The sequence below is a fragment of the Clupea harengus genome, chromosome 16 (assembly GCF_900700415.2).
Source record: "Clupea harengus chromosome 16, Ch_v2.0.2, whole genome shotgun sequence".
Lineage (NCBI taxonomy): Eukaryota > Metazoa > Chordata > Actinopteri > Clupeiformes > Clupeidae > Clupea > Clupea harengus.
The window spans coordinates 10001095-10028594 of NC_045167.1; the positions used below are offsets into that span (position 1 = coordinate 10001095).

General features: G+C 42.3%; 3 protein-coding genes across 3 annotated transcripts in view; 2 read left to right on the forward strand and 1 right to left on the reverse strand.

Moving 5' to 3' along the window:
- The first annotated feature begins 3247 nt into the window (after positions 1-3247).
- Positions 3248-14821, forward strand: ldhba (lactate dehydrogenase Ba). Its single transcript, XM_012824490.3, has 8 exons — positions 3248-3401; positions 7477-7613; positions 8209-8326; positions 8761-8934; positions 9294-9467; positions 9906-10023; positions 12243-12366; positions 13946-14821. Exons 2-8 carry the CDS (start codon positions 7485-7487, stop codon positions 14111-14113), a joined length of 1005 nt encoding a protein of 334 aa, XP_012679944.1. The 5' UTR covers positions 3248-3401; positions 7477-7484; the 3' UTR covers positions 14114-14821.
- A 179-nt stretch (positions 14822-15000) lies between these two features.
- On the reverse strand, positions 15001-17153 carry kiss2 (kisspeptin 2). Its single transcript, XM_042710157.1, has 2 exons — positions 15744-17153; positions 15001-15671 (listed from the first exon to the last, which is right to left on the reverse strand). The coding sequence occupies exons 1-2, from the start codon at positions 15871-15873 to the stop codon at positions 15280-15282; spliced, it is 522 nt and encodes a 173-aa protein (XP_042566091.1). The 5' UTR covers positions 15874-17153; the 3' UTR covers positions 15001-15279.
- Positions 17154-17233: 80 nt separating this feature from the next.
- The window catches only part of gys2 (glycogen synthase 2), a 19078-nt gene continuing 8811 nt past the window's right edge, over positions 17234-27500 (forward strand). The window contains exons 1-10 of the mRNA XM_012824488.3: positions 17234-17562; positions 18920-19101; positions 20260-20451; positions 21955-22140; positions 23287-23431; positions 23822-23939; positions 24342-24462; positions 24715-24821; positions 25772-25831; positions 26100-26178. Coding sequence (XP_012679942.2) covers positions 17439-17562; positions 18920-19101; positions 20260-20451; positions 21955-22140; positions 23287-23431; positions 23822-23939; positions 24342-24462; positions 24715-24821; positions 25772-25831; positions 26100-26178 — 1314 coding nt within the window. The 5' untranslated portion in view covers positions 17234-17438. The remainder of the gene's footprint in view (positions 17563-18919; positions 19102-20259; positions 20452-21954; positions 22141-23286; positions 23432-23821; positions 23940-24341; positions 24463-24714; positions 24822-25771; positions 25832-26099; positions 26179-27500) is intronic.

Here is a 27500-nt window from a genome sequence, read left to right on the forward strand (position 1 = left end):
CCCCTAAAAACATGTGTCATGGTGGAAATGAGAGTGAAAGCTTTGTCTCAGGTTGTTTTCACTTAAATGATCAGTCAAAATGTTATAACCCTGTCTATTGTTATTTAATCAAGTGAGGCATATATGTAGTTCATATATATACTGTATATGTCACTGTTAAATACAAGATTACACATGTGTACAAACCTCCTAAAAAACACATTCATGTATTTAATTCATTATTTAGGTTCACAAAACTTAACAGAGAACCAGTCAGAAACAGCTAAATGGCTAAAGTGTGTGTGAGTTTGGATATGGAAGTACTGCAACACCCTCCTAACGGGCCTGCCGGCATGCGTGGTGAAACCACTACAGATGGTCCAGAACGCAGCGGCGGCCTGGTGTATAATCTGAGAAATGAATGTCTGTCTGAAATGAAATGTTTCCATGAACTCAACTGACTCTGAGCTATGAACACTGAACTGAACATTTAACCAGAAGCAGTTGAACAGCTGTGTATATGTGTGTGTGTGTGTTCATAAACTCAACTGATTCTGAGCTATGAAAACTGAAATTAACATTAAGGTTTACTGCATCAATCTCATCATTTTTAACAAAGAACAAATTGATGTTGGACTTCATCCTTTGAAGCTCCTCATTCAGTGTTTGTTGCAGTTGGTGCGTCCTCTCCCTTTGCTGCCATTGCATCTGCTTGTCATCTCACTGCTGCTCCTTTTCCATCTGCAGGCCCGTGACCAGCCTTCATAAAATTCCACCTAACCTTTTTCCATCCCATCTGAAAGGGCAATTTGTTGTTAACTCCTCGGTTTTGTCCCAAATGGCTGAGAGGTCATGTCTCACAGAAGAGCTGATGGAACATGATGAAGTGACACCTTTTGTGGTATGGGCCACACCGCTGTGAAGAGTGGCCTGTTGGTGTGAATCTCCGAATTGCACTGCCTGAATTGTATTGCTGCCATTACACAGGTAATTTTCAGCCAGTATGTAGAATGGGTTCTTCCTCACTTATCTGCTCTGGGGCTTGGGGTGGCAGGTGTCTCAGATTGGACACTTGTTTTTTTCCACCAAATGTATCTTTCAGTTGACATGTAAAAGCTTCCGGCAATGACTGGTGTGCCATCCACATTATTTCTCACTGTCAAATGAACTCAGAAATTCAACGTTTGTCACGCTTGTTTTTTTTTATCTCTCCTCAGTTTGTGATCTCCACTCATGCCACCAAACATACTCACCACCATCCCCTTGGAAAAGTGAATGTGCTGAGGCTGAGGCTGAGTCCCGGACGACCCCAGTGCAATTTGACCCCAACATACCAATGCCGATCTCCCTTCAAAAAACAACATAAAAAAGCCCCAGGCTAACTTGACTTTGACTGATCTTTTCAATAGCTAGAAACGCCCCTGGTCTGATCATTATAGACATGTACTGATTTAAATGTATGTTTTGCATCATATGTGAGGTCCTATATGCCCTTGAATGTCTAGTGTGTGTGTATGTCAGTGACAGGGGCACTGCTAAGAATAATGGGCCCCCGAGAGAACTTTCACTGGGGCCTGTAGAGAAAGCGGCCCCCAAAATGATAAATACTGAATGTCGTTTCTTTACCACGAGTGTATTCAAAGATGAACAAGAAGTGTGATGACTTGTTTGCCTTTTGGTTATATACCCTTAAAAAAAGTAAACCTATCTCTGTCATGGTAGCCATTATTTTGGGGGGAAATAGTCAGTAGCAATCTATAACAAAATGATATGCTTATCCTACACAAACTATAGAAACTATTAAAAAACTATTCAATTAAATTAATAATTTCTTATTTTCTTTGGTATTTTCGTCATATACAGATATGCAATGAGGATTGCTGGGTAATATGTATGTTGTTGTCCAATGTCAAGTCTCTATTTGATCATGTGACGAGACGATACGATATAGCTAGTTTAGGCGCAAAATCTGAACGTCAAGACCGACAAGCTGACTGAGCACAGCCAGAGGCACAGCACACCTGCAAGCCGAACGATGCCTTTCAAACATAAAAGTGGTGATGCATGATTTGCTATTTCAATGGACAGGAAAGCCAGCCCATTCAGCCTCTCCTGCTCCTCAGGTAGGTCTTAATGAGTTTCAGTTTGGAAAAGGATCCCTCAGCTGTTGCCACTGTCACAGGTAATGTCAGAAACAATAGCAGGGCAGTGCACACCTCACCGAAGGTGGATTTTACGGAGTGATAATCCACATTCAGCATCTTGGCAAGTTGAGAGACTGAGGACTTCTGAGCAATCTCTGCTCTAAAGCAGGCCCTGATATGAATGTTAGGAGTTGCGCAGCAAACGTTATTCTTATGTCCCTGTTGCAGTGGTCAGACAGACGTGTTGCCTTGTCATATCGCTCATCATCGCCTATGAGCTGATGACCACTACAACAGGGACATAGCAATAATGTTTAAATAAAATAAATATTATGTGATAATAGGCTATGTTGGTTTATGTGTGTGAAAGAGGTAATCCGTCCGTCAATGCATTTTAAGCATAGTAGAACAGTCAATATAGCATGCCCTAATTTTCTACCTACCACTTAGAATAGAATAGACTTTATTTGTCATTGCGCATTAGATACACAACGAAATTTGTTTGTGCAACCACTAAAAAAGTGCAGTTGTGCTGGGTGGAGGGTTGTGTAATTATTTAGTTCTGTGATGGCCCTGGGGATGAAACTGTTCTGCAGTCTGGAGGTGCGGGCTGTAGTACTTAACCCCCTTTCTTAGTCACATTCTTTCTTTCTCTTTGCCTGTAGCTCCACTTCCTTACCTTTACCTTGTTTCAGTCTGTCACTGTCTATGTGAATAAAGGCACCAATCAGGCAGAAACATGGCGTCATATGACTCGCATATTTTGGTACAATAGGTTGTGGGTATTGGAGTTGTTGTGAGCTAACGGGGGTGCGTTCGTAAATTAGATAGTTTAGCCCTTTGGATATTCGATGATAAATAAAACATTCCATGAACTTAAACAAAGCTACAGTGCTCACGTTTTGGGCAGAGCATACGATTGTATCTGGGGAAGCACCCCATAATGTTGGTTGCGTGTACAAAATGTACAATCCACTTGACGTAACAATGTGTTAATGCACAAATCTTAATTTACATCAGTTCTATCCTCATTTAATGAAATATCCGAAACCTGCAAAAAAATAACTCGGACTTGACCTTGGTGCCCTCATTGGTAGATAAGAGCACACACACACACACATCCGCCCTATTACGCGGAAGCTCTATAACTCCATACTCCCGGAGTTATCACGCGTTCACTCACTGGTTTGCCTAGCCACGGTGTCTCACGGTGTAAAGTGCTCTCCGTTTCATCCGCCTTGTTGGACCAAAGGACACGTTACACTCGCTTCAACAAATGTATGTACTTGGGCTCTTTTGCTTTGAGTCAATGGTGAATACGGCTAATGTTTCTGAAATTATGCTTTAGATGTATTGTATGAACTCCGTACCCCCTTTGAATCACACATTAGGCTACCATTTCCTGTCATCTTGACGTTTTATAATAGGAAATTAAAGTAAAGACTAAATCCAGGTAATGTAATGCATTCCACTACACTATTAATAGTCATGTAGCCTACATCTGTAGTTTTCGGACAAAATGGAAGCCTCAGCAGCTGCCTGTAACGTTAATTTTAAAAGCCTACAATGGAACAAGGTTACTTTGTGTCTTCCGATGTCTGCTACCGTTAGTCTGCTCGCCTGATCGCCGTGGTCCTGGGTAAATAAATGCGAGTTTGAAACAAGCTAAATGATGGCAGTTACACTGCAAAGTGACATGGGGCCTATTTCTATTCGTTTGGTTACAAAACCTTACTATCTTCCTGTTGCTGATGAGGCATCGCCTCCGTTTTGTAGCTTCGTCTAGCCTCCTCACTGAACGAGAGGTAGCCTAATATGGTGGAATCTGGCATTGGAAAGGTCCCTTTTACATTCTCTGTACACCATGTTGGGAACAGGCCAAAATACTAGTGCACGTTTAACCTGATAGAAAACAAAAGACACAAACAATTGGATTTACCGTTACAAGGCAGTGCAGGCGTGTAATCTCTCTGGGCAGAGAGAAACATCCAAATAGTCAAGGACATTACGGTCACTTGCGTCAGTTCAGAGATAACCTACTTTTATTATTCAATTCCAATAGAATCACAAATGTTGACAGGATTTGTGGGATGTGCAGAAGAAATATATGATACCTGCGGTAGTTCGTTTATTTTGTTTTGATAGAGACAAGACCTTGCTTACATAACACACAGCCATAGTTCGACATCTGTGAAACGGAAGGTAACATGATGTTCATTCATTGTCTACCAAAGGGGATGAAAAAAGATATGGCCTGTATCACGACTGACTGTTTAATTTCATGTATCGTGAAGTGCGTTTATAGTTGTATTTGGGCCTAGCAGTAGCCAGGCAAGATGCAGTTTGGACCCCGGCCCTATTTTCCGATATGTTCGTGCTCAGTGTCCTTGTGGTAGCTTACGCTTTCATTATGAGCGTTAAGGGCGTCACTGTCACTGAGTCAAATCCTTCCTGTCACATTATCCTGTATGACCTCGTATATTATGGATATGTTACCTGTCGTTTCAATATTGTCGTTTCAATACATTTTTGTTCATCTGGCCTTTAATATGTGTTTTCCGTCCATTTGGATCAAGAGCAGCGTTTCAATTAAACCGGGGATGGTGGTGGGGGGTGCTGGTGGTTAAGTGCTAGGCCTTACTGTATGTTGTGTGTTACATGTACATTTGCGCGTCTATATGTTAAAGGGTCATTGCAGAATAGCAGAGTACCGAATTATGTACATTTCAGTGAAAATAATTGCAGAAGATTTTAGGCCATCTAGTAGGCAATGGTGTTTCCCCTGACATGAAAACAGATCCCCTTTAGAGACAAAACTAGTAACAAATCCATTTGAGTTTTATTTCATTAACAACACTACCAGTGTTTTCATTTAAATATAGTACTTAATACAGGTCTGGATTTTCTTTAAACAATTTTTTGCAGCTCAGGATAGTGATCAATCATAGATCCATCACGCCAGAAGTGAGAAGTTTGAGAGATTTCGGTGGTGTGAGTGCAGATATTATGCTCTATTTACGAAAATGGAAGAGGCAGTTCAGGCAGACATGTTTTCGATTCCATGCTAAAATGTCAATAACAATATCTATAAAGTGCAGATTACAAACAGCACAACAAATGGATTCTGTTAGCCTCTAATTTTAGAGATGAGGGAAACTTAATATTTTGATGCACAGACCTACTGTGAAAAGCAGGGGGGAGGACAAAGTGTGCCCACCATTATGCTGGTGCAGGGCTGGGCTGCTCTGCTCCGCTTTGTCCTAGTGCTGGATCCTGGGCTATCTCACCAGTGCTGGATCCTGGGCTAAACTCACTAACCCATGTAAGTTCCACATGAATTAAAACATGAAATTTGAATTACTTACTAATTTAACCAGGAACGTATAGGCACCTCCACACGTTGAGTAGACTAGTCTGCATCAGCCTGAGATTCAACAGTGACGCCCAAGGCTTATTCTTATGTGATATTGTAAACTGGCTAGGGAACGGGACATTAGATTCGGGACATTGAATTTTACAACTGTTGGTAACAGTGCACCCTGACCAGTGTTTGCACATTGTGTTCTTTACTGACTATGCTACTTGGACCGTGCTGAGTGATGGATCCGAGCACTCGACTAGTAAAATGGTAGCCTTTATCTGCAGAATATTAACAGGGTGGGCTCTGTTAGGTCATTTATGATGTATAATATTCAGTTATTGTCCTCTTTCTGGAGAATCTGTGAGTTGGCCCTAATGTCAGCAGATGGACACAGAGTGCTGTAACCGGGGCCTTTGCAGGGGATTTTGGAAACCTCTCCATCATGGCCTACATTCAGGCTAGAGTGTGGCTGCATGCGTCAGTGAGTGAGTGAGTGAGTGTGTGTGAGAGTGACATGATATGTTGGGGGTTGGTATTACCACCCCACAGCTCATGTCTCCATCCATAGACTCCACAGCTCATGTCTCCATCCATAGACTCCTGCTGGGCTTGTTTGCATTCTGATAACTGATTTATGTGTATCATAGTGATATGATAAATCGGTCGGTTAGCCTTGGAACTGGTGGTGCATTTAAGGCAGGAGGGAAGGGAAAGGAGAGTTCTCCTGTGTGCGGGTGAAGTTGGTCAGTTAAGATGCTGAGGCTGTTGAGACCTGTTGCTCGATCCTGTGAGTGTAGTCTGTTGCCTTGTCCTCTCTCTTTCTCTTTCTCTTTCTCTCTTTCTCTTTCTCTCTCTCTCTCTTTCTCTCTCTTTCTCTCTCTTTCTCTCTTCCTGTGAGACATTGTGGTCAATCAGCATCTGCAGTTGCACTTGAGGCACTGACGATCTATATGTTACCATGTTCAGTACTGGGTTAAGGTGTCTCTTGGTGGTGGAAGGTATTCAGGGTATTCTTGAAATGGGCTATTTAAAGCTCATAATCTACTGTGTGTAGGAAGGCATGTGCCTGTATGGCCTATTAGAAAATCATTCTCTGCCTGACGCTGCTGCCTGGATAGATAACTGTGTCTTCACTAAATTCCAGACAAAGATATTTAGCCTGTATGTGCTTGATCTTTTGCTGTTATTAAGTGTGGTTAAGGATCAGTATGGTGGTTGGGGTGCACCCTGAGGAGTTATAACACAAGTTCTTGGGTGTGATTACTTGCATGTGACACTGAGAGGTTTGGCTGTTGTGGGAAGAACGCAACCAATAGCACAAGGAATTGAACATCTTGCTCTGTGTATAACTGAAGTCACTGTCTTTAAATGCTATGGTCTGGCTCCATCTGCGTGGACCTGACGTGAGGTGTAAGGATAAGAGGTGAGGGGTCTGTAGACATTGTTAGCCTCTAGACAGTGTTAGCCTGGCTAATGGGATAATTGAGCAGGGTCGGCTTTAACGAGAGACCTCTCACCCACCTCAGCGTTTTCTCTGAGTCTTTCACAACAACAGTCTTGCCAGTTCACTTGTACATTTGATATGCGAAGGTGAACCATGGTCTGTCAATGTCTGTATTTGTATTTGCTTGTTGTAATCTTGGCTATTTCCACATGGGTACATGCATTACCGTGAAGAAAAAAAAACTGTGTTTTGCGTATGCTCTGTTTATACATACTTAGTAAACATCAAGTATATACTGCCACATTAAGCCAGATAGCACCTGAAGTGGTCCACACCAGATAAGTGCCAAATCAGTCCCAGTACAAGAAATCAAAATGTCCTTCATTTCTATTCTGTGGATGTTTTTTGTCCCTATGAAAATGTGCTTATATTTAAACATACATTTTAAGTCAGGCACGGGAAGCATGCGCTTGGTTTAGTGTGTGTCTGTGTTCCTGTGAGCTTGTGTTAATGTGTGTATGACCTGGCTCTGCGCTTCTCTCCGCCAGCGTGGATCATGTCTTCAACACTCCAGAAGCTCATCACCCCCCTGGCCGAGGGCCCCGCTGAGCCCCCCAGGAACAAGGTGACCGTGGTGGGCGTCGGAATGGTCGGCATGGCCTGTGCCGTCAGCATCCTGCTCAGGGTAGGTGAACCTCACGAACAACAATGCCCTCTGTGCAGAAAAAGAAAAGGTCTTTTTAGTTGAACAAGTGCAACGCACCAGCGAAGACAAGGTCATGGATTTGATAGCAAATCAACACACATAACAGTCAAAATCAGCTGTGCACTCAGTGTCCTGCTGAGAAACAACAACTCACTTTGATCTGAAAAACAGAAATTGTGTTTTGTAGGTCAAGTGGCGCGCCAATGTCAATGTTAGCAAGGCCAATGTCAAAGTTTCCATTCTGAGAGACCTATAATGGTTAAATGTAAACCTTTCCTGTAATGTAAATCATTTTACCCCCAAGAAACAACAACACACTCTGCCATAGAAGCCACAGAGGTTGATGGGGCAAGAATTGGACTGCATGTGAAAACTTGCATATAAATCCTGTTTGGAATGAGGAACTGAATAGTTGATTGAAAACAAGCTTGTACTTTGTTGCTCAGGTTTTAACTTGTTTATTCTTATTTTCTTTTGTATCTCTATCTCTAACCTCTACCTCTAACCCTACCTCCCCTCTCTCTCCATCCCATCCGTCCATCCCTCCATCTCTCTCTCTCCTTCCCTCTGGCAGGATTTGGCTGATGAGCTGGCTCTGGTGGATGTGATGGAGGATAAGCTGAAGGGAGAGATGATGGACCTGCAGCACGGCAGCCTGTTCCTCAAGACGCCAGTCATCGTGGCCGATAAGGGTGAGAAGCCAAAGGTCACGACCTTTCACCTCTGTGTGGGTGTTGGCAACATTGAATCCACCAGAGGGTGTTGTTGAAGGCAGTGTGAATCATGTCAGTTCATGTTAGTCGAATTTGCATACAGAGACACCTGCGCTCTATTGCCAGTTCAGTTTCTGCGAGATCTGATCAGCCTAATATGCTTGTAAACAACTGTAATGTTACATTCTCTGAGTTGCTTTTAACATGGAAATTTCACACATTAGATTTATGGAAAAAAATACAAAATACAAATTAGACTGCCAAATTTTATTTCAAAATATTCATGTTTCCTATTTCTTACAGATATTTACATTCAGATTGCTTAGTAGGAAATGTAGCTCTCTATATAGAGTTTAAAGACACATAGCACTGCTTGGGGCCTTGGATCTGACTCTGCCTCCTTCGGTCCCCAGACTACGCCGTGACTGCCAACTCCCGTGTGGTGGTGGTCACCGCCGGCGTGCGCCAGCAGGAGGGCGAGAGCCGCCTGAACCTGGTGCAGAGGAACGTCAACATCTTCAAGCACATCATCCCCCAGATCGTCAAGTATAGCCCCAACTGCATCATCATTGTGGTGTCCAATCCAGGTACACACACACTCTCTCTGACTCTCGTTTCGTTTTGTATTACGTTCTCACTGTGTCTGTCTATTTCCTCTTTCTTTCTATCGCTATTCTTCTACCTTTCTTTTCCCCTTTTCTCCCTCTGTCTGTCTTTTCCTCTTCTTTGTTTCTTTCTTTCTCTCTTTCATTCATTTTTCCTATCCCACTCCACGAACGAACTGAGGCCATTTGGGCCACGGCCCAAGTCCAGCCTCAAAGCTAGAAACAAACGAGTCAGAGGCTCATCCTTACACACGGGGGATGTGGCCCATAGTGCAAATGAGCCAAAAATGGCTCTTAAATAGACCCAACCTGTAACCCCGTGTCTCGTGTCTGCCCCCTAGTGGATGTGCTGACGTATGTGACCTGGAAGCTGAGTGGGCTGCCCAAGCACCGTGTGATTGGCAGCGGAACCAACCTGGACTCCGCCCGCTTCCGCTACCTGATGGCCGAGAGGCTGGGCATCCACTCCAGCAGCTTCAACGGCTGGATCCTGGGAGAGCACGGAGACACCAGCGGTTAGTGTGTGTGTGTGTGTGTGACCGTGAGAATGGTAGAGACAGATTGTGTGAGTTCCTCTGTATGTTTGTGTGTGTGTGTGTTACATGAACAATGGTACTTCCTTGAAATGCAAGTGTAGGTGTACCTAATCCTAAATTAATGCAGTAGTTTTCATTTATAACTGTAGTACATGATGTTAGTTAGTGCTGACATTAATGGTTATTTGTTGTTGACAAATAACAGTATCAACATAGATACCCTGGATGTAAACCATAATTCATGGCTTAAAATAAACAAACAATAAATTCCAGCATTTTAGCAATACTTACGTAATATGGTCTATTAACACTAATCTTAAAGGATTTCCATGTTAAATAATGCATTTATTAAAATTAATTAAACCAAGGGAAGCAGTGTGATAGTTTGTAAACTGGCCGTGCCCCTGTGACCCCCAGTGCCTGTGTGGAGCGGCACCAATGTGGCTGGCGTGAACCTGCAGAAGCTGAACCCTAACATGGGCAAAGACGGAGACAAGGAGAACTGGAAGGATGCCCACAAAATGGTGGTCGACAGGTACTCAATCTGTCTCTGCTGTAACCGTGCGTAACAAGATGGAGGGTACTTTGTGATCACTGTAGCTGTGGACCAGTACTCTGTGTCTCCAGTGTTTCCCCTACCGTTATATTAGGGGGGCGCCCCGCCCCCCCAACGGTACCCCCCGCCCCCCCTGGAAGGTCAAGTTAATTTTGTTCAATTTTATTTTCTATAAAGCGCCAGATCACAACCGAAGTAATTTAAGGTTACCTTTCCTATAGAACAGGTCTATAGCTTGTTCTTTTATAAAGCAAAATAAATAGCCTTATGTTATTTATCTTATTTACACGACGGCATGTCATTTTTGTCTCTACATGGTCGCGCGTTTACAATTCTCTGCCCTCTGTATCGCGCATGGCAGTTCCGCCCGCCATGCGCACAAACACACACACACAGACACGTGCGCGCACACACAGGTGAGCACGCTCCCACCAGCGGACAGAATTGGGCTTAAGAATCAGTGCACAGCTACGGACACTTTTAAGCTTTAAAAAACGAATATCCAGGCGTTTATCTTTTCCTAGGTAGGGTCGACAATGAGGCCCAATGAGAATGGCTACAACAGACGTGGAAACAGAACGTACGTACAGAATGTCCGCACCGAAAATTCAGAAATAGATCTGGCTTCCATTTTTTATCATTTTCCGCGAGTTGTGCGTGGCCCTTTTTACATAGAGTCTGGTAATAAATCTATGAAATGTAACGAAAATTATTTATTTTGCTGTGAATAATGAAGGAAGCAATAAAACCGATTATTTGCCAAACCCTCAAGAGCTGTTGCCATGGAGATTTAACGTTACTTTCTGTTTGAAGACACGGTAGCAGCTAGTGTTGAAGAATGGATGACTTGAAATTGGACGACTTTAAATTAATATATGAAATTGAACATCAACACCTATACGGATAAAATAAATAAACAAGGATAGCAAAACAGATTGATAAGCAATGAGAACGGCAGAAACACAGGCAGGACGTCAGATGACGAGACAGATCATAGTGTCACAGGCTGTTTTTTTTTTGTTTTTTTTCGTCATATGAAGGCTGAGACATTCATAACATTTTATTCAGTCGTACTGGTCCTTTTGTAATGCCAACATGTGCACTTCGTTGTGGATAAGTAAAGCCTATTTTGCTACATTTTTGTAGTCCTGGTAATCTTTTGTTTGGCATATTGGTGAGGTTATTAAGAGGACCATTTCTCAATCGTTTTGTTCTTGATGAATTAATGTTTGTTTATTAATCAATTATTTTCAACAAATAACTCAATTATAATTACAAAGAGGACAATTCATAACTTTTTATCGCTACTTTCACTTGTTTCGCCAATTTCATTGCAACAAAAACCTAAAAATAAAAACTTTCATCGCAACTTTTTGGAAAAGCTAAAATTTTAGGCCGCAAATATCTTAAAAAAAATTCTTCCAGAAGCCTAGAAAGATACACCACTGCAGCGACAAAAGCTGCACACTTTGTGGATAATTGTCATAAAAAGACATGTTCCGATGTTTAGTTGTTATATTGACTGCTGTCATTAAAAGAAACACATGAACACCATGATTCCTTTAAGCGTTTGTGTCGGTGGCCACGCCACGCCACGCCGCGCCGCGCACCGTGCACCGTGCCGCCCCCCCCCCCCCCCAAAGCTGTAAACCTAGGGGAAACACTGGTCTCCATATAATGCCCCTGAGAACTGTTAGAGCTCCAAGTGCCAGAGCTTTACCAGTTCCAACACTTTGATGGGCTTTGTTAGTACATTGTGAATAGGTTTCAAAACCATGCCTTAGGGTGGGTTTCTGAGATTTGTAAACACACTCTGTCATACGAATATAGATTGTGTTTTACAGGACTTCTATGTAAAGGAGCACATGGGTGCATTTCCCTGAAGTATTGAATAGCTAGTGGTCTTTAGCACTAGAACATGTAAATTGGAGAATTGCTCGGAAGTGGTAATGTGTTGACTCCTAGCCGGACATGTTATTTTTCCCTGTAATCAATGCTTGCTTCCTGTTCTTTCTTAAGGTTTTCTTTGAAGACTATTGATTGACCTCTTTTTGTGTGTGTGTGTGTGTGTGTGTGTGTGCATTTGTGCATATGTGTGCTTGTACATGTGTTTGTCTGTGTCTGCACTTGGATGTTTGGTGGTGTTGTTGTTGATGTTGTGTGTGGTGTGGTGTGCGTGTGTGTCTGTGCGTGTGCAGTGCCTATGAGGTGATCAGGCTGAAGGGCTACACCAACTGGGCCATTGGTCTGAGTGTGGCTGACCTGACAGAGAGCCTGATCAAGAACATGAACAGGGTTCACCCTGTCTCCACCATGGTCAAGGTGAGGGAAGAGGACATCCAACACACACACACACACACACACACTGACCCTGTCCACAGGTTTGGTGATATGATCACAAGTGGACAGCTCTTAGTATAGGTGTGAACACACGCAAGACACATTGATACCCGATCACTCAGACCACTTTCGGAAGTGGTCTGGGATGCATATGGGCCTCTCTGAAGGACCGCCTACCTACTCAACTAATGTTTTTTTCATTAGCAGAAGGGTGTACTCATGTGCCAAAGGTGTCACATTAAAAGAAGAACATTGTTCTTTTTAAATGGCGAAAAGGCCATAGAGATATATTAGGAGTGTATCCGACATCTTGGGCCTACTGATATGCTGCTGAAAGACTGGGCCTTCTCTTAGGCTACTAATTAAAGCCACAAACTGAATCATACTCTTCCTTTCTTAATATAACAATAATATGTATTATAACAAAACAATCAGAGAGGTTAATACAGCCCCGCGTTGTATTGAATAGACTAATCAATGTCACATGATCACACCAGTCAACACACAATGCATACCATAATTAAAGTTCGGCCTGTGCTCCGAGTGTGTGTGAGCGTGAGAGAACCGGTGCGTGTATGACAGTACCGCAAATGAAGGGTGTTTCCAGCAGCTGGGCTCACATGTCGCAGAGAACAATATCTCAGTGCTTCAGAAAAGATGACTCACTGTCGGGTCAGCAAAAGATTTCTGTATGTTTAAAGCTTAGTATCATGTTTTTACAATGAAGTTACAACTTGGATTTACTGTCAGTGATTAATCTTTTTAATCTAAGTGATTAATTAGACTCTATTTGTGGCATAGTCATGCAAAGCTGAAAACAAATTAAGAAAACACAGTTAAAGTATCCCCATGATTTTAAAGACTTGCCTTCAATGTTCAAAATGAAATACACATACATGGCATGTCTCTCATTTCAAAATAAAAGCCCCACTTTGACACACTCGCCATGGTTCTAGTGTTAAGTAGGTTATTGGTGTCCATGACACTTGAGCCCGACAGCTGCATGACACCGTGAGATGTAGAATGTATTTGAAAGGTAAACAAACAATGAATGACGCAAGCGCAGATATTCACAGGCTAAGGGCATGTAGGATACACACGCTCTTTTTTTCAGATAGGGAATAAACTTGGCCAGAAAAAAGGAAGATTTTTTTTCTTTAATCCCTGACTGCTGCCCCCCGCTGGTTAAAAACAACAACGCATTTGGTTGTTGCAAGCAGAAATTATGTACCTGTTATTTGCATAAAGATTCTGGGTCTGTTCTTTTTGTTTCTTTGTTGGTTTTTTTGCACTCTGTTTGTCTCCACCCATTTCACTCTGTTCTTTAGTGAGATTTAATTGTCTAATGTATCATCACTTTTCTTTGACCAAAAGACCAAAAGAACGACATTTGTCTTCTTTCTCTTCATCCGTTTCTATCTCACTCACACAGTTTAGTTTCAGGTGTATAGCATTTATATCATGTACACCAGATGTGCATCATCACGGTCAGAAGTATAGCCATTTCCCATCAATGGGAGGAGGTGTCTTTTAGTGATTGGCTGTTGTGCTTGATTGACAGGGCATGTTTGGAATCGATGAGGAGGTGTACCTGAGCCTGCCCTGTGTGCTGAACAGCACCGGCGTGAACAGCGTGATCAACATGACACTGAACGATGAGGAGATCGGCCAGCTCAAGAAGAGCGGCGACACTCTCTGGGGCATCCAGAAGGACCTGAAGGACCTGTAGAGTCATGCTACTGTGCAACCATACATATGTACCCCCCCCCCCCCCCCCACACACACACACCTCAGTCTAATTTCAAAAACCAACGCTCACACTCTGAGCTACACTCCTGCCCTGACTGAGTTGTCACACTCCCCACGTTACACACACACACACACACACACACTTCTAGCTGTTCTCTGTGGTGGACGTACACCCTTGCATCTCCGTCCAACCCTCCTTTGCCCTTAGGCCTCCATTTTGGATGTGATTGCTTGGCTGTCGTATTGTTTGGTTTTAGTGGTTTAGTTTGTGCCCCCACCGCGATGAAACATCTTAAGATGTCTCATTCAGCTGGGTCCTTAGGAACAAGAGCGGGATGAAGAAAAACAAGAAGGTGCTCTTTCCACCCAACTCCTCCCTTATGGGTGTTTCAGTAGATGCTGGTATCTCTATATCCTCTTCCCCCTTTTCTAATCTACTCCAGCAGTGTAGACACACACACCAGTAGCGCTTTATTGATCCCAGGTATGGGGAAGAGGATGTTTATTTTTTTCTTGCGCACTCTATTGTACCCTATGTAGGATCAAAAGGGAGGTCAGCCAAGGTGGAGGTGAACAAACACTGTCCTTTTTTTAAATCAAGATGGAAACTGTAGATCGTCATTCACACTGTTGAATGTGTTTAAAGCTGACAACACTGATGAATAAGTTAATAAACATGTAAGACGAATTCATTTGTCTGTGTTTGGTTTATGTGTTTGTTTTTTGTTAAAAATAAGTTCACATGCATAGGGTATTGAAATGAAATTGAGTGCACTAGCGCCCTCCAGTGACAATGAAAAATGTATTCAGCTTCAGAGATTTAGGTGATACATTCTAGACATACGTCAAAGACATATAACTGCATTTACGGCACAAGATAGGAATAATGACTGAATTTATAATAAAGTTGTAATTTAAATCTTGCAGAACAGAAAGATGGCAATTTCTTCCGATCTATTAACAGAGAAAGAGTAGGGTATAAAAACATTTATTATTCATTCACTGCCTAACAGCATACATGAACTGTTGTTTTTGACTCGATAACAAAGGTACACACAAGTACAACACGAATAACACAGTATGAACAGTTCATACCCAAAAGAAAATATGTAAGACTTCGATTAAGTAGTCTAGTATCAGTGGATTTCAGGTGGCTATCTGCAGGTCCCGAAGGTAGAGTAAAATAGGCAGGAGCTTTCGGGTTCCTGATTTTGCAGCTGGTGTGTTGAGGAGATCCTGGCGTTTCCCGAATCGCAGTCCAAACGGGTTGATATTAAATTTACTCCGAGTTAATCTCTGTTTGCAGGAGAGGTGCATCACGGCATCTCTCTCCTTTGACAGTAAGCAAAGGGCCTCATCTTCTGGCGCTCCTGGGCTGTCGGTCTCTCTCCGAGCTACCTCTGCGTACCGGCGAACCTTAACAGGTGCAGGCTCTGCAGAAATGAAGTTGTATTCATTCATATAATCAAAGAAATTTCCTTGTTGACACATTTTATCCCCCTTTTTTTCAATAAGAACACTGGCATAATGGATTTCCCCTACTTAAAACTAGTAATCTGTAATGACAACTGCGTTAACATTACAGTAACACAATTATAGTAATAGTGTTTGAATGAAGGGGAAAGTACATTTACCTTGCGTGCTGGTAAGCTCTGGTTGTTCATAGTCGTACATCAAAGTCCCCGTTGCTCCATATTGGCAAATTATTGCTGAAATTAGTAAAAGCGCGTGCATTCTCATGCCTTTTGGGATGTTTAATAGATATCCAAAGTTATCTGACGCGCATACAAAATTTCACGCAGCGTCTGCTGTAGGCAATCCGCTTTTCTCCAAACATAACCAGTCGCTGTGCATATATACCTCTGTGAGTTACCCTTTAATGACCGAGTCCATCAAGCACGGGGATCGAGCGAATGCGCTGGCAACCACCAAATTGGTGCGGGCTCGCGCGCACCAGCCATAATGCGTAATTGACGTTTCCAGGAACTAACGTTCACCAGTGCACAGCGAGGCCATTATTCAAAATGTGTTTACATCCTGCCCGTACCTTACAGATATTTTAGATAACAGTATTAGTTTGCAAGAACATACATGTCACCCGTTTTCACAAAAACAGAAATAATAATGACAATAATAACCTGTCCGTTTACTGTGCTAAAAAGTTAAACTGTTAAATAAAACCTACAGACACTGTCGACTGCATGGTTATTAATAAAGGGGATTGGCAAAGACAGAACAAGACATAAGACTTAAACTACATGTAAGACAAATTGACAGAACGATTTATAGAAGTTTGTGACTGTGGCTATTTGTAAAAAAAAAAAAAAAACAACAACAACTGAATCATCTCATCTTCCCTATTGTGTCAACCTGATTGCCTTAATAGGCTAGAGCTGACCAACACACTTAAATACAGACTTTCAGAGATAACAAATAAATGAGCTCTCTAAATTAACAAGGTTCCCAATCTTTTTCAGCTCTGCAGGCAACATTACATTAGTGCCCTTTATAACCCTGCGGTTGTCATAGCAATTGCGGTCCATTATCAGCTATACTCCTTCATAGTTCCAATGTTTTTAAAAGTGTACGGACCGCAATGTGAACTCTGGACAAGGGAGGAGATTCATGCCTCCCCCAGCTGACACACAAACAACAGCAAGGACCAAGGGGTTGGTGCACTCCCTCCCAGGTATGTCTGGCCTGTATACAAATAATAATCAGACGATGGTCATCAGCATAAAAAAACACACCTTATGTCCAAACCTCGCACACTTGACAACAGATTAAACCTGTAATCAACGCAATACCAACAATATTATTACTAGCTACTGTATTTGTCTTCTTCTTGTTGATTATGATTTATAAAATATGTATATTCAATCTATCTAAGTCATTTTAATTTTTAATAATTTGAATGCTACACTTCACACAAAACGTCCGGAGGCTTGTTCCACGTCCGCATGGCGCGCGTGCCTCTTGCAGCATTCTCCAAAACTTCACCTTGATGTCAGTGGACTTCAGTCCAGCGTCCAATACTACTGTGATTGTCAGGGGCCTGTCCCTGTGCAGTGTGGTAGGAGGGACACAGTTTTGGATTGCGAAAACGGGTCGCGTTTAATGCAAGCGTTTCCCCTTTGGCCAGTCGGAGTCTCCCCCTCAGCATCAAGGCACCTATCCACCTATTTGAGCTTCCACGGGTCCGCTACTGTGCTCAGTCCTGCGGACAATATCGTTTCATGAACCGCCGCCAATACGTTTGAAGACTCATTGATTTCCACTGAGAGAGGTGCTGCTAGGACGTCACCATGAGACGTATGTCCAGATCACTGTCCATAACATCTTTAAGCGGACTTTCTCTTCTGGAGGAGGACGACGTCCCCGTGGAGAATATTCTGCTTTTTGAGATTGCGTGGGAAGTAACTAATAAAGGTGGGCATTAAACATAAGAACTGTCTTGCATCCTGCAAGTATAGAGGCCAGTGTATACGGCAATGCTGTCAGTCTTTCCAGTGCTTATGTATTCGGGTTACAGTTGATATTAGAACGTAAGTTATGATCCTGTCTATGAGCAGCTTAGTGGTTCGTTGCGTTGTGTAATGGGCCATATTGTTTGCTTGTCACAAACTGAGGGGCCCCTACAGAAGTTCCTTGCCCCTGTGGCACATGGAGTATTCACCCTCTCCATAGCATATGACATGATGGGAAGGGGGAAGTCGTAGTCATAGTGGAAATGGGAGTCCATTGGACAAGCCCCCAAGAGTAAATATTGCATAAGATTGGACCAGTGGGAAAATGGACCTCTGTCTTTCAACATTAAACCGCAGGACTACATTTCAAGGTGTATGTCACTGATGCAAAATATGGTTACAATGATTCCATTATTCCAGGGAAAATTAGCGAGTTTTATTGTTTAACAACACAATACAATTCAGAATCTTTCCTAATCACCTCAAGTGAAGTGAAGGAAAATACTCCTGTGTCCTGATACCGTGTGCAGAGCAGTTCAAAACAGGGTTCACTTCTTAGTCTGATAAGAATATTAAAGTCTTTCACTTTTATATAGCAGTCTACATGTAAGATGGTGCACTGTAATATCTGTAATATCATATCTGTACACATAGAGTATCCACATAGGTTATTTAGGAATATCAGACTTGAAGTGTCATATAGCCAAATTATCAGTCACACAGACATGAGTATATTTTGGAGTGGTTTTATAAACATACAACGATGTCTGCATTAAAAAAGGTTCAGCTAATAGACTAGCATATCTAAATGGCTCAGTGGTATTGAAGAAACTTGTGTGTGTGTGGGGGGTGTGTGTGAGATGAACAGATGATTATGATTATGAGTATTTCTTTGTGTAGAAAGTGATTTGAAAGAAACATTCTCAGACAAAATGAGACTGAAAGATAGAGGCCAGTGAATGAGATAGATAATCACATTCAGTATAAAATAAATTCATAAAAAATAAAATATTTTAGTGTATGGGCTACACTGGTTGGTAAGACATTTATGTGATGCCCCCTTGTGGTAGTATTATGTACATGCAACGGTGTTTAGAGAAAGTTTTTTTGAGTGAGACATTTTACTTTTGTGCAGTCCAATTGTGCACTGACCCTAGGTGCATAACAGCTAACATTTAAATAGCTTTAGTGGTTGTCCCGGACACAAAAGTAAGAGGATTCATCAAACACATTCAGTTTATATTTGTGTTGATGTTTTGTACATGTGTGATATGTCTCTGTGTGCGCGCGCGCGTGTGTGTGTTTTTGCCCTTGTCCAGTTGGAGGGATATACACGGTCATTCAAACCAAAGCAAAGATCACAGTGGATGAATGGGGTGATCATTTCTTCATGATGGGGCCCTACTATGAGCACAATTTCAAGACCCAAGTGGAGCAGTGTGACCCCCCGACCCCTGCCATTAAGAAAGCCATGGATGCTCTCATCAACAGCGGTTGCCAGGTCAGCCAGCTTCTGTGTCTTTACTACTGCCACCAACTAGGTCACCAACTATACTTTGTTTCTTTTCTAATCTGCATAGAGGTTATTATTTTAGGATCTTTATTTTATGGCATATATATTTATGAAAACAATGCTGTACACTGTTGCCATGGGATCCCTTAGAATGAAAATGAGTACGTTGACATTGTTGTTGTCTGTCATGTGTTGATTGAATACAACTATTGTATAATTTGATCATTTAAAAAAGAGAGTTTTGAAATGGCTTGATTAAGTGGGGTCATGATATTTTGTTTTGTTGAACTGAAATGTCTTTGCTGAGCTTTTAAAAAAGAGGGGTTTAGTGTAGTGACCGTAGTGACAATTTCTGTCCAGCAGAGGGCACACTTCACCTTCCTGTCGTGGACTGCCCAGGGTTTTGCCTCAGTATAATACCATAGGAGGAAAGGAGATGCAGAAAGCCACGTTTGCTCTTAGCAGTCAGGAATCCATGTCTGATTAAGTGATTTATGTGTGTGTGTACGTGATTCATTATTCCACTGTCAATCAAATGTCTTTCACTACACCAAATGAAAGGAGAAAAACAACTGAACAACCCAGCAGACCCCTGTCCCCCTGTCAGACAAAAATATAATTTGTATTCATATCCATAGGCCTTCATGTCTTCCTATGTCTCAGAGCAATCTGAACTCTAACTTAATTTCTGCCTGTTGCCAGAGACATTTAGACATACGTATATGTGGGATACAGTGAAGCCATATCCAGGCCACAATTATGTAATTGCTTGCCATATAGGTATGGTCGACATAAACATAAAAAGTATAAACAGTAAAAAGAAAAATCTTCAGTATGTCAAAAACTTTACTCACACACACCCTTTGTTTTTGTATTTCACTGTTGTATCAAATAAGCAAAGTCATGTTTATTTATATAGCACATTATATAGCATCTAAGGTTGTGCCAAAGTACAGGCTGGGTTAAACAATATGCTTTATGTCTTTAGCTAATACTGACACTAATACTGTAATGTCTATCAATCTAACAACTTTGGTAGTTAGCTAAATTTACTAACTAAAGTAAAGTAACTAAATAGACTAAGCAACTGATAGACTGCTCTGTATTGTGTGCGTGTGTGTGTGTGTGTGTGTGTGTGTGTGTTAGGTGTACTGCGGCCGCTGGCTGATCGAGGGCAGTCCCTTCGTCATCCTCTTCGACATCGGGGGTTCGGCGTGGAACGTGGACCGCTGGAAAGGAGACTTGTGGGACACGTGCGGTATTGGCATCCCGTACCACGACCGCGAGGCCAACGACGCGCTCATCTTCGGCTCGCTGGTGGCATGGTTCTTCAAAGAGGTCATCCTCTGTCCGTCTGACTACAAGTTGACATGTGTCTTATTGTAGCAATGCAATGTATACTATGAGACAAACGGGTGCAATTTGGGATACCCACGGGGTGAACCTTTTTGTCTCCATGGTCACCCATTTCACGTGATGTAGGAGATGATGATCTGTGTACACTGCATTAGCTCAAGTTGACGACATTGTGCTTATTGTAAACTTATGTCATTGTACAGAATTGCAAACCCCTTTGACATATCGTTTAATTATGTAGGCATGTATTTCCTTATAATTAAATAGGCCAGGTTTGTCTAGTTCAGGGGTCTTCAACCTTTTTCAGCCAAAGGACCCCTTGGCTGAGAGAAACACTGAGCAGGGACCCCCACCCCCGCCGCCCCAAATTGGGGCCTGATAATTATATAATTTATTTGGAACTAAGTGTCAGTCACACACACACACTCCCCTACACATGTTTGAACATAATTACAAATCATCTGTGTCACACAACTCGTTTCAATTTATTCTGTTTATTATTGACATTTTTTCTTCTTTACAGTTAGCCATCACTCTGTATTCATTTAGGGAGGGACAACGAATTGAGTAGCTTGAGAAGCTTAAGTATGGATGAAATATCTCATACCTAGTGAGAGATCTGACGTTTGAGAATTCATCATTCATGTCTTTGGCAACAACATTCTCCCTATGAAGCATGCAGTGCGTCATACATACATACATACATACATTTTGGCCAGGGTATATCATGTTCACGGAAAACATTGTCGATCACTTTGTAAATCTCTGAACTTTTTTTACCTCCAGGCAGCTGCTTACAGAATAGAAATTCCTCCTGCATCTCATTTTGGTCGACAAATCACAAAAAAAGCTAATAGCTAGATAATGCTCTGAATATTTACGTGTCTTCTCCCGTTTGCGCCTTTGGCTGTTCATGGAAGGGGTGTTGGCATCCTCTGAAGGTAGATCATCTGAACCGCCATCAGTGGTGTCTGACAAGGAGCTTTTGTTCCGAGAAATTACAAAACGATCAATTATTTCAAATTGTGTGGTTATGGCAGGTAACGTCTTTTGGCACCAGATAGCATGTAGCTAAAAGTGCACACCGGTATGTTGCCATTATGATCAAAGGATCGCGTGAAGACTCATGGGTAGCCTATGTATTATTTTTAAGGAATATAAAGCAATTTTTACGTTCTGTTTATGTTTATGTAGTCTTTTGGACGTTTTTAATTTTTGGAAGAGGGAAAAAATGCTTCAGATGAAATCATTTGGCGGACCCCCTGCAGTACCTCTGCGGACCCCCTGGGGGTCGCAGACCCCCGGTTGAAGACCTCTGGTCTAGTTAACTCATGAATATTGGTTATTGGTTTGGGGTGTGTTGTGTGGTTAAACCGATTTCGTTGGACAAAAGTGTGAAGTCCCATTATAGAACTGCTTAGGAAATCATAAATTTGTATGCCTGTTTAATAGCTAATAATTAGATAGATTGGTGTTGTTTTCTAGTTAACCGATGATATCGGAGAGGAGAAGAAAGTCATCGCCCATTTCCATGAATGGCAGGCGGGGGTCGGCCTCGTGCTTCTGCGCTCACGGAAGATCCCCATAGCAACCGTTTTCACGACGCACGCCACCCTTCTGGGTCGATACCTGTGTGCAGGGAATGCAGACTTCTACAATAACCTGGATAAGGTGAGAACTCACATTCTCACTCTCTGGATAGCTCAGACACATGCCTATATACTCTCTCACACACAAATAAATACAAATATTCTTACTTCAACACGCTACCAGTTTTAGTTAATGTAAACATTTAAAACATAATGACCTAAATCATCACGTATTGTATTTGTACTTTATTTTCATTCATTGTTTAGATTATTGTTTATTTTCATGTGATATGTTTTTGTGTTGGTAATTGAGCATTGGGGCTCTGAAGTAGGCTGAAAGTCTATCTACATTCATTAACTGTGCATCATGAAACAAAGCACTTCTGTGTGTGAGAATGTGTGTCTGTGTGTGTGTTTGTCTGTGTGCATTGTTTGTCTGTGATTGCGCAAGTAGGAGTGTGTGAATAATTGGTGGCCATTACCTTGTTGGTAAAGGTCATACTGGCCTACTGGAGTTGGAGTGCTTGTTAACAGACTGCCTCACTTGATGGACAGCTAGCTAGTCTCCAGGGTTCTGTGTTTTCCTCGTGAACCTGCTTCTCATAAACACCTGACACACCTCTGGACACTTCAGCCTTAGCAGATGTGAATGTCTTTTCAATCCCCTTTCAATTCAATTCTACTCTATTCTATTCTGCTTAACTCAGTTTAGCTCAGTTCAGCTCAATAGAATTTTTAATTCAATCCAACATTCCATTCAGTTTTATTTAGCTTCATGTAAAATAAAGATTCCCTCCATGCACTTCAGTAACCAGCGCCTGAAGCCCCCAGAGTCGTCACGCAAGTGACAGTAGCAAGCAAAAACCTTGAAAACCTTGTTCAGAACCCACCTCATAAGGGAAGCCATCTGTCTTAAAATTTAAAACAGTTCTTGACCTAATGTTGTTAGTACACCATACAGAATAACTTAGTGAAAGCTATGGGCAAGCAGAATTTTGAGGCCTTTACAAAACGGCAATGTTGTCATTGTTAAGATTTTTACAAGGTTTAGTGGTCATTTAGTTTTGTCATTTACAAGACCTTCTGAAGATACTTAATTAGCTCTTGACCACCCCCAATAGCGGAGGAGGTAAAACAATTAAGATTCGTCTAGTAGCTGACTAGCTAAACAGCCAAACTCTGAGTTATGAGTTTTGAAAAGGCAATTCTATGTGCGTTTCCCTCTCAGTTCAACGCTGACCAGGAAGCCGGGGAGAGGCAGATTTATCACCGCTACTGCCTGGAGCGGGCGGCTGTCCACTGTGCCCACGTTTTCACCACTGTATCACAGATCACAGCTGTGGAGGCCAATCACATGCTGCACAGGAACCCAGGTGGGCCAATCGTCAGACAGCGCCTGTGTGATGTTTCAGTGATGATTTCTAGCAACCATAGATACTAGCACCAGAAAGCACCTATGAACCATAGATACTTGGTTCTTCTTCTATGATGCACTGATATGAATTAGAATAGAATAGAATAAAAATTGTCCTTGTATTCGACTCACACAATGTAATCATGAAACCATAGAAAACAACATGTATTAAAACTATTACAGTATAGTCTTAACAATTCCAAGATAGCCAAAAAAGGATAGTAGTGTATAATAACGTAACTATACAGTTATTACTGTTATTTCATGCTGGATTCTTTGATCTTCTTACAGCCATTACTGTAAGAGAGATTGGTGGTGGTTACTAAAGCAACTGTGTTTCATCTCCCAGATGTTGTGACACCCAACGGGTTGAATGTGAAGAAGTTTTCGGCCATGCACGAGTTCCAGAACCTGCACTCCACAAACAAATCTCGCATCCAGGAGTTTGTCCGAGGACACTTCTATGGGTCTGTGAGCGCTCCTGTAAATCACAGAGAGTTGTTTGGTTATGTCCCACTGTTTGGTCTTTCGTACTTCCCTTTGTGTGCTCATAGTCTTTATTTGATATCATGTGCAGATGTTGGTAGCATGCTTTAAACGTGTATATGGGCTAGTCCTTTAGCAATAGACTGTTAGTGGGGTTCCAGTTTATTTGGATAGCCCAGAATAAATAATCAACAAGCCATTGTGTTGACACTGTTTACATCAGAAGAACAGAAGACAGGCTTGGATTGGTGGTTAGGTGATGGTAGGGTTAGGTGTAGTACTTGAGCATTAGGTATCAATATTACTACACTATTGGTCTGGAATTTAGCATTAGCCAGAATAGCATTCACATTGTTTTCTTTTTTATCTGCTCATCTAACTAGACACCTTGACTTTAACCTGGAGAAAACACTCTATTTCTTCATCGCTGGCCGATATGAATTCTCTAACAAAGGGGCAGACATCTTCCTGGAGTCACTGTCCAGACTCAACTATTTACTAAAGGTAGGGTACTTTTTCGTATTCGTATATGTCTGTTCATCTGTGTCTTTCCTGTCTCTTCTTTTTCTTTCTTTTCTTTCTTTTGTATTCTGCCACTTTCTTTTTCTTTCTTTCTTTATCATTGTATATAATTATGTTTTGGAGCAGCTGTCATACTGTTCATCATTATTTCTTGCTGTCTGTTCAAGCTCCCATCAGAATGAAACTGTTAACAGGTTAAACGTGGTGGCTGTGTCCTCTGCTTTACCCGAGTAGGTTCATAAGAACGATGTGACAGTGGTGGTGTTCTTCATCATGCCTGCCAAGACCAACAACTTCAATGTGGAGTCTCTGAAGGGACAAGCTGTGCGTAAGCAGCTCTGGTGCGTCACACGGGTGCGAAACACACACACACACACACACACACACACACACACACACACACACACACAAACACACACACACGCATACACACACACACACACACACACACACACACACACACACACACAAACACACACACACACACGATTGCGGCTTGGGAGGCTTCCTCACACAGCCCAGAGGCCTGCAACAGGATTGATGTTCTTCGACAGACTCTCTCTCTCTTTCACACACACACACACACACACACACACACACACACACACACACACACACACACACACACACACACACACACACACACACACACACACACACACACTTGATTACACACATGTACACAAATATACACAGAGACAAATGAACAAACAGACAGGCACATACACACGCAAACACATGGAGAGACGGACATGCATTGACACATACACACACACACACACACACACACACACACACACACACACACACACACACACACACACACACACACACACAAACACACACACTTGATTACACACATGTACACAAATATACACAGAGACAAATGAACAAACAGACAGGCACATACACACGCAAACACATGGAGAGACGGACATGCATTGACACATACACACACATACACACACACAAACACACACACACTTGATTACACACATGTACACAAATATACACAGAGACAAATGAACAAACAGACAGGCACATACACACGCAAACACATGGAGAGACGGACATGCATGGACACAAACACACACACACACACACACACAAAAACACACACCCATACACATGCATGCACGCAGCCACAAAATACTTGCTACCTAACTTCTGAACTATCTCAATGTTTTTCTTGATTATTCTTTCTCAACCTCCACTGTCATTATTTCTCTTGATCTGTTTCTTTTTGTTCTCTTTTGTCCTTCTTCCTTCTCTATCCCTCTCTCTCTCCTAGGGACACCGCTCAGTCAGTGAAGGAGAAGTTTGGCAAGCGGCTTTATGAGGCATTGCTGAGGTAGGCTAAACATACCACCTCTCCCCCCTACACACACACACACACACACACACACAGTGTCTGTGTCTGTGTCTGTGTCTGTGTCTGTGTCTGTGTCTGTGTCTGTGTCTGTGTGTGTGTCTGTGTATGTTGTGAGGGGTTCTTACGGGGTGTGGACAGGGAGTGTGGAGTGTGAAATGAGAGACATCCTCACACACCCTGAGGTGAGATGTGACACCACCCTGCACCCACTCTCTCCTTTTCACACACTCTCTCCCTTTCACACCAGCGGAGAGATCCCCGACATGAATACGATTCTGGAGAGGGACGACTTCTCCATCATGAAGAGAGCCATCTACGCCACTCAGGTATGTGAATGTTCATGTTATGCGACTCAGGACGAGACAGACTCCACCTATATATGAAGTTTACACGTTTGCCATTTGTGATTAACAGTATAACAGTTTAGTGTAGATAGAGTAAGCTCAGTGGGTACTTCAATTGCACTGAAAATAACACGGAGAGGCTGTTGTACCAATAGGTGTTTGACATTGGTGAGAAGAAAGTCCGTTTGCAGAGCTGGAGAACTGCAAGATGACAGAAATATGACAGATAGAATGAATAGGCAAAGACTGATGATGGGTGTTAGAAAGCCCAAGGGATTCAAATAAGGGGGGAGACCTGTGAGTCTGTTGCCATTCATTCACTGACAGGTCTGTTTTTATGAATGGCTGGACTGACTTCTTGTGAACGAGTGGTTTGTGTACTGAAAGTAACACGGAGAAGCTGTTGTACCAATAGGTGTTTAACATCGGTGAGAAGATCTGCAGAGTTGGAGAACTGCAAGACAACATAAATATGACAGATGCAAAGAAAAAGACTGAGACTGCAAAGACTGATGATGGGTTGGGGGTTGGGGGGATGAGGTGTTAGAAGGCCTGAGGGATTTACATTATAATAATGTGGAGGGGGGGGGGGGGGGGGGGGGGGTGGAGGAGGTAACCTGTGAGTCTGTTGCCATTCATTCACTGACAGGTCAGTTTTTATGAATGGCTGGATTTACTTCTTGTGAATGAGTGGCTTGTGAGGTCATAGTCAGGTTGCTATGAGTAACGATTCACCGTGATAAGAAATAACACCAAGCTGTGAGGGAATCCCCTGAAGCTCTGTCTCTAGAAATACATCAGGCTGCTGTAATGTAGCGATGTGCGACATTAATTAACCCGCAGGCTTATGACAGCAGTCAGTCGATTGAATGTGTTACACTGATATATGCCCCTCCTTACAAGGCACGGAATGGACGTCTACTCAACCCACGGTTTAATATCAATAGTTTTGCACCATAAAGTAAATGTCAGTACATTGATTGGGTGTGTGTCTGCGAATCCCTGGGGTTGGATGAAACTTTGAAAAAGGTTGTAGGGCGTTATTTTCTTAAACCAAAAACATTAGTCATTTTGCTTTGTTTACCTATCATGGAGGGACAAGAGGAACCCAAGGGAAATACTTGCCTAATTGTATAAGTTGGACAAACTGCCACTCTTGGGAGAATATTCATCATTATTATTTGTTATTTAATTGGAAGTCATTAAAATGATATTCATCTGCACTTTATGAGTAGGCGGAAGGTCTCGCTAAGGCCCAAAGCACATTATCTTCTGGAGGTCAGCGTCATAGGAAGATGATCATT

Excerpts from the sequence above, each read along its gene's own strand:
- ldhba (XM_012824490.3), top strand. The coding sequence starts at position 7,485 with ATGTCTTCAACACTCCAGAAGCTCATCACCCCCCTGGCCGAGGGCCCC. Across the intron at positions 8,935-9,293 it reads CATTGTGGTGTCCAATCCAG|TGGATGTGCTGACGTATGTG; the intron begins GTACACACACAC and ends TCTGCCCCCTAG. Across the intron at positions 12,367-13,945 it reads CTGTCTCCACCATGGTCAAG|GGCATGTTTGGAATCGATGA; the intron begins GTGAGGGAAGAG and ends CTTGATTGACAG.
- kiss2 (XM_042710157.1), bottom strand. The coding sequence starts at position 15,873 with ATGAGAATGCACGCGCTTTTACTAATTTCAGCAATAATTTGCCAATAT. Across the intron at positions 15,672-15,743 it reads ATGTACTTTCCCCTTCATTC|GGGAAATCCATTATGCCAGT; the intron begins AAACACTATTAC and ends AGTTTTAAGTAG.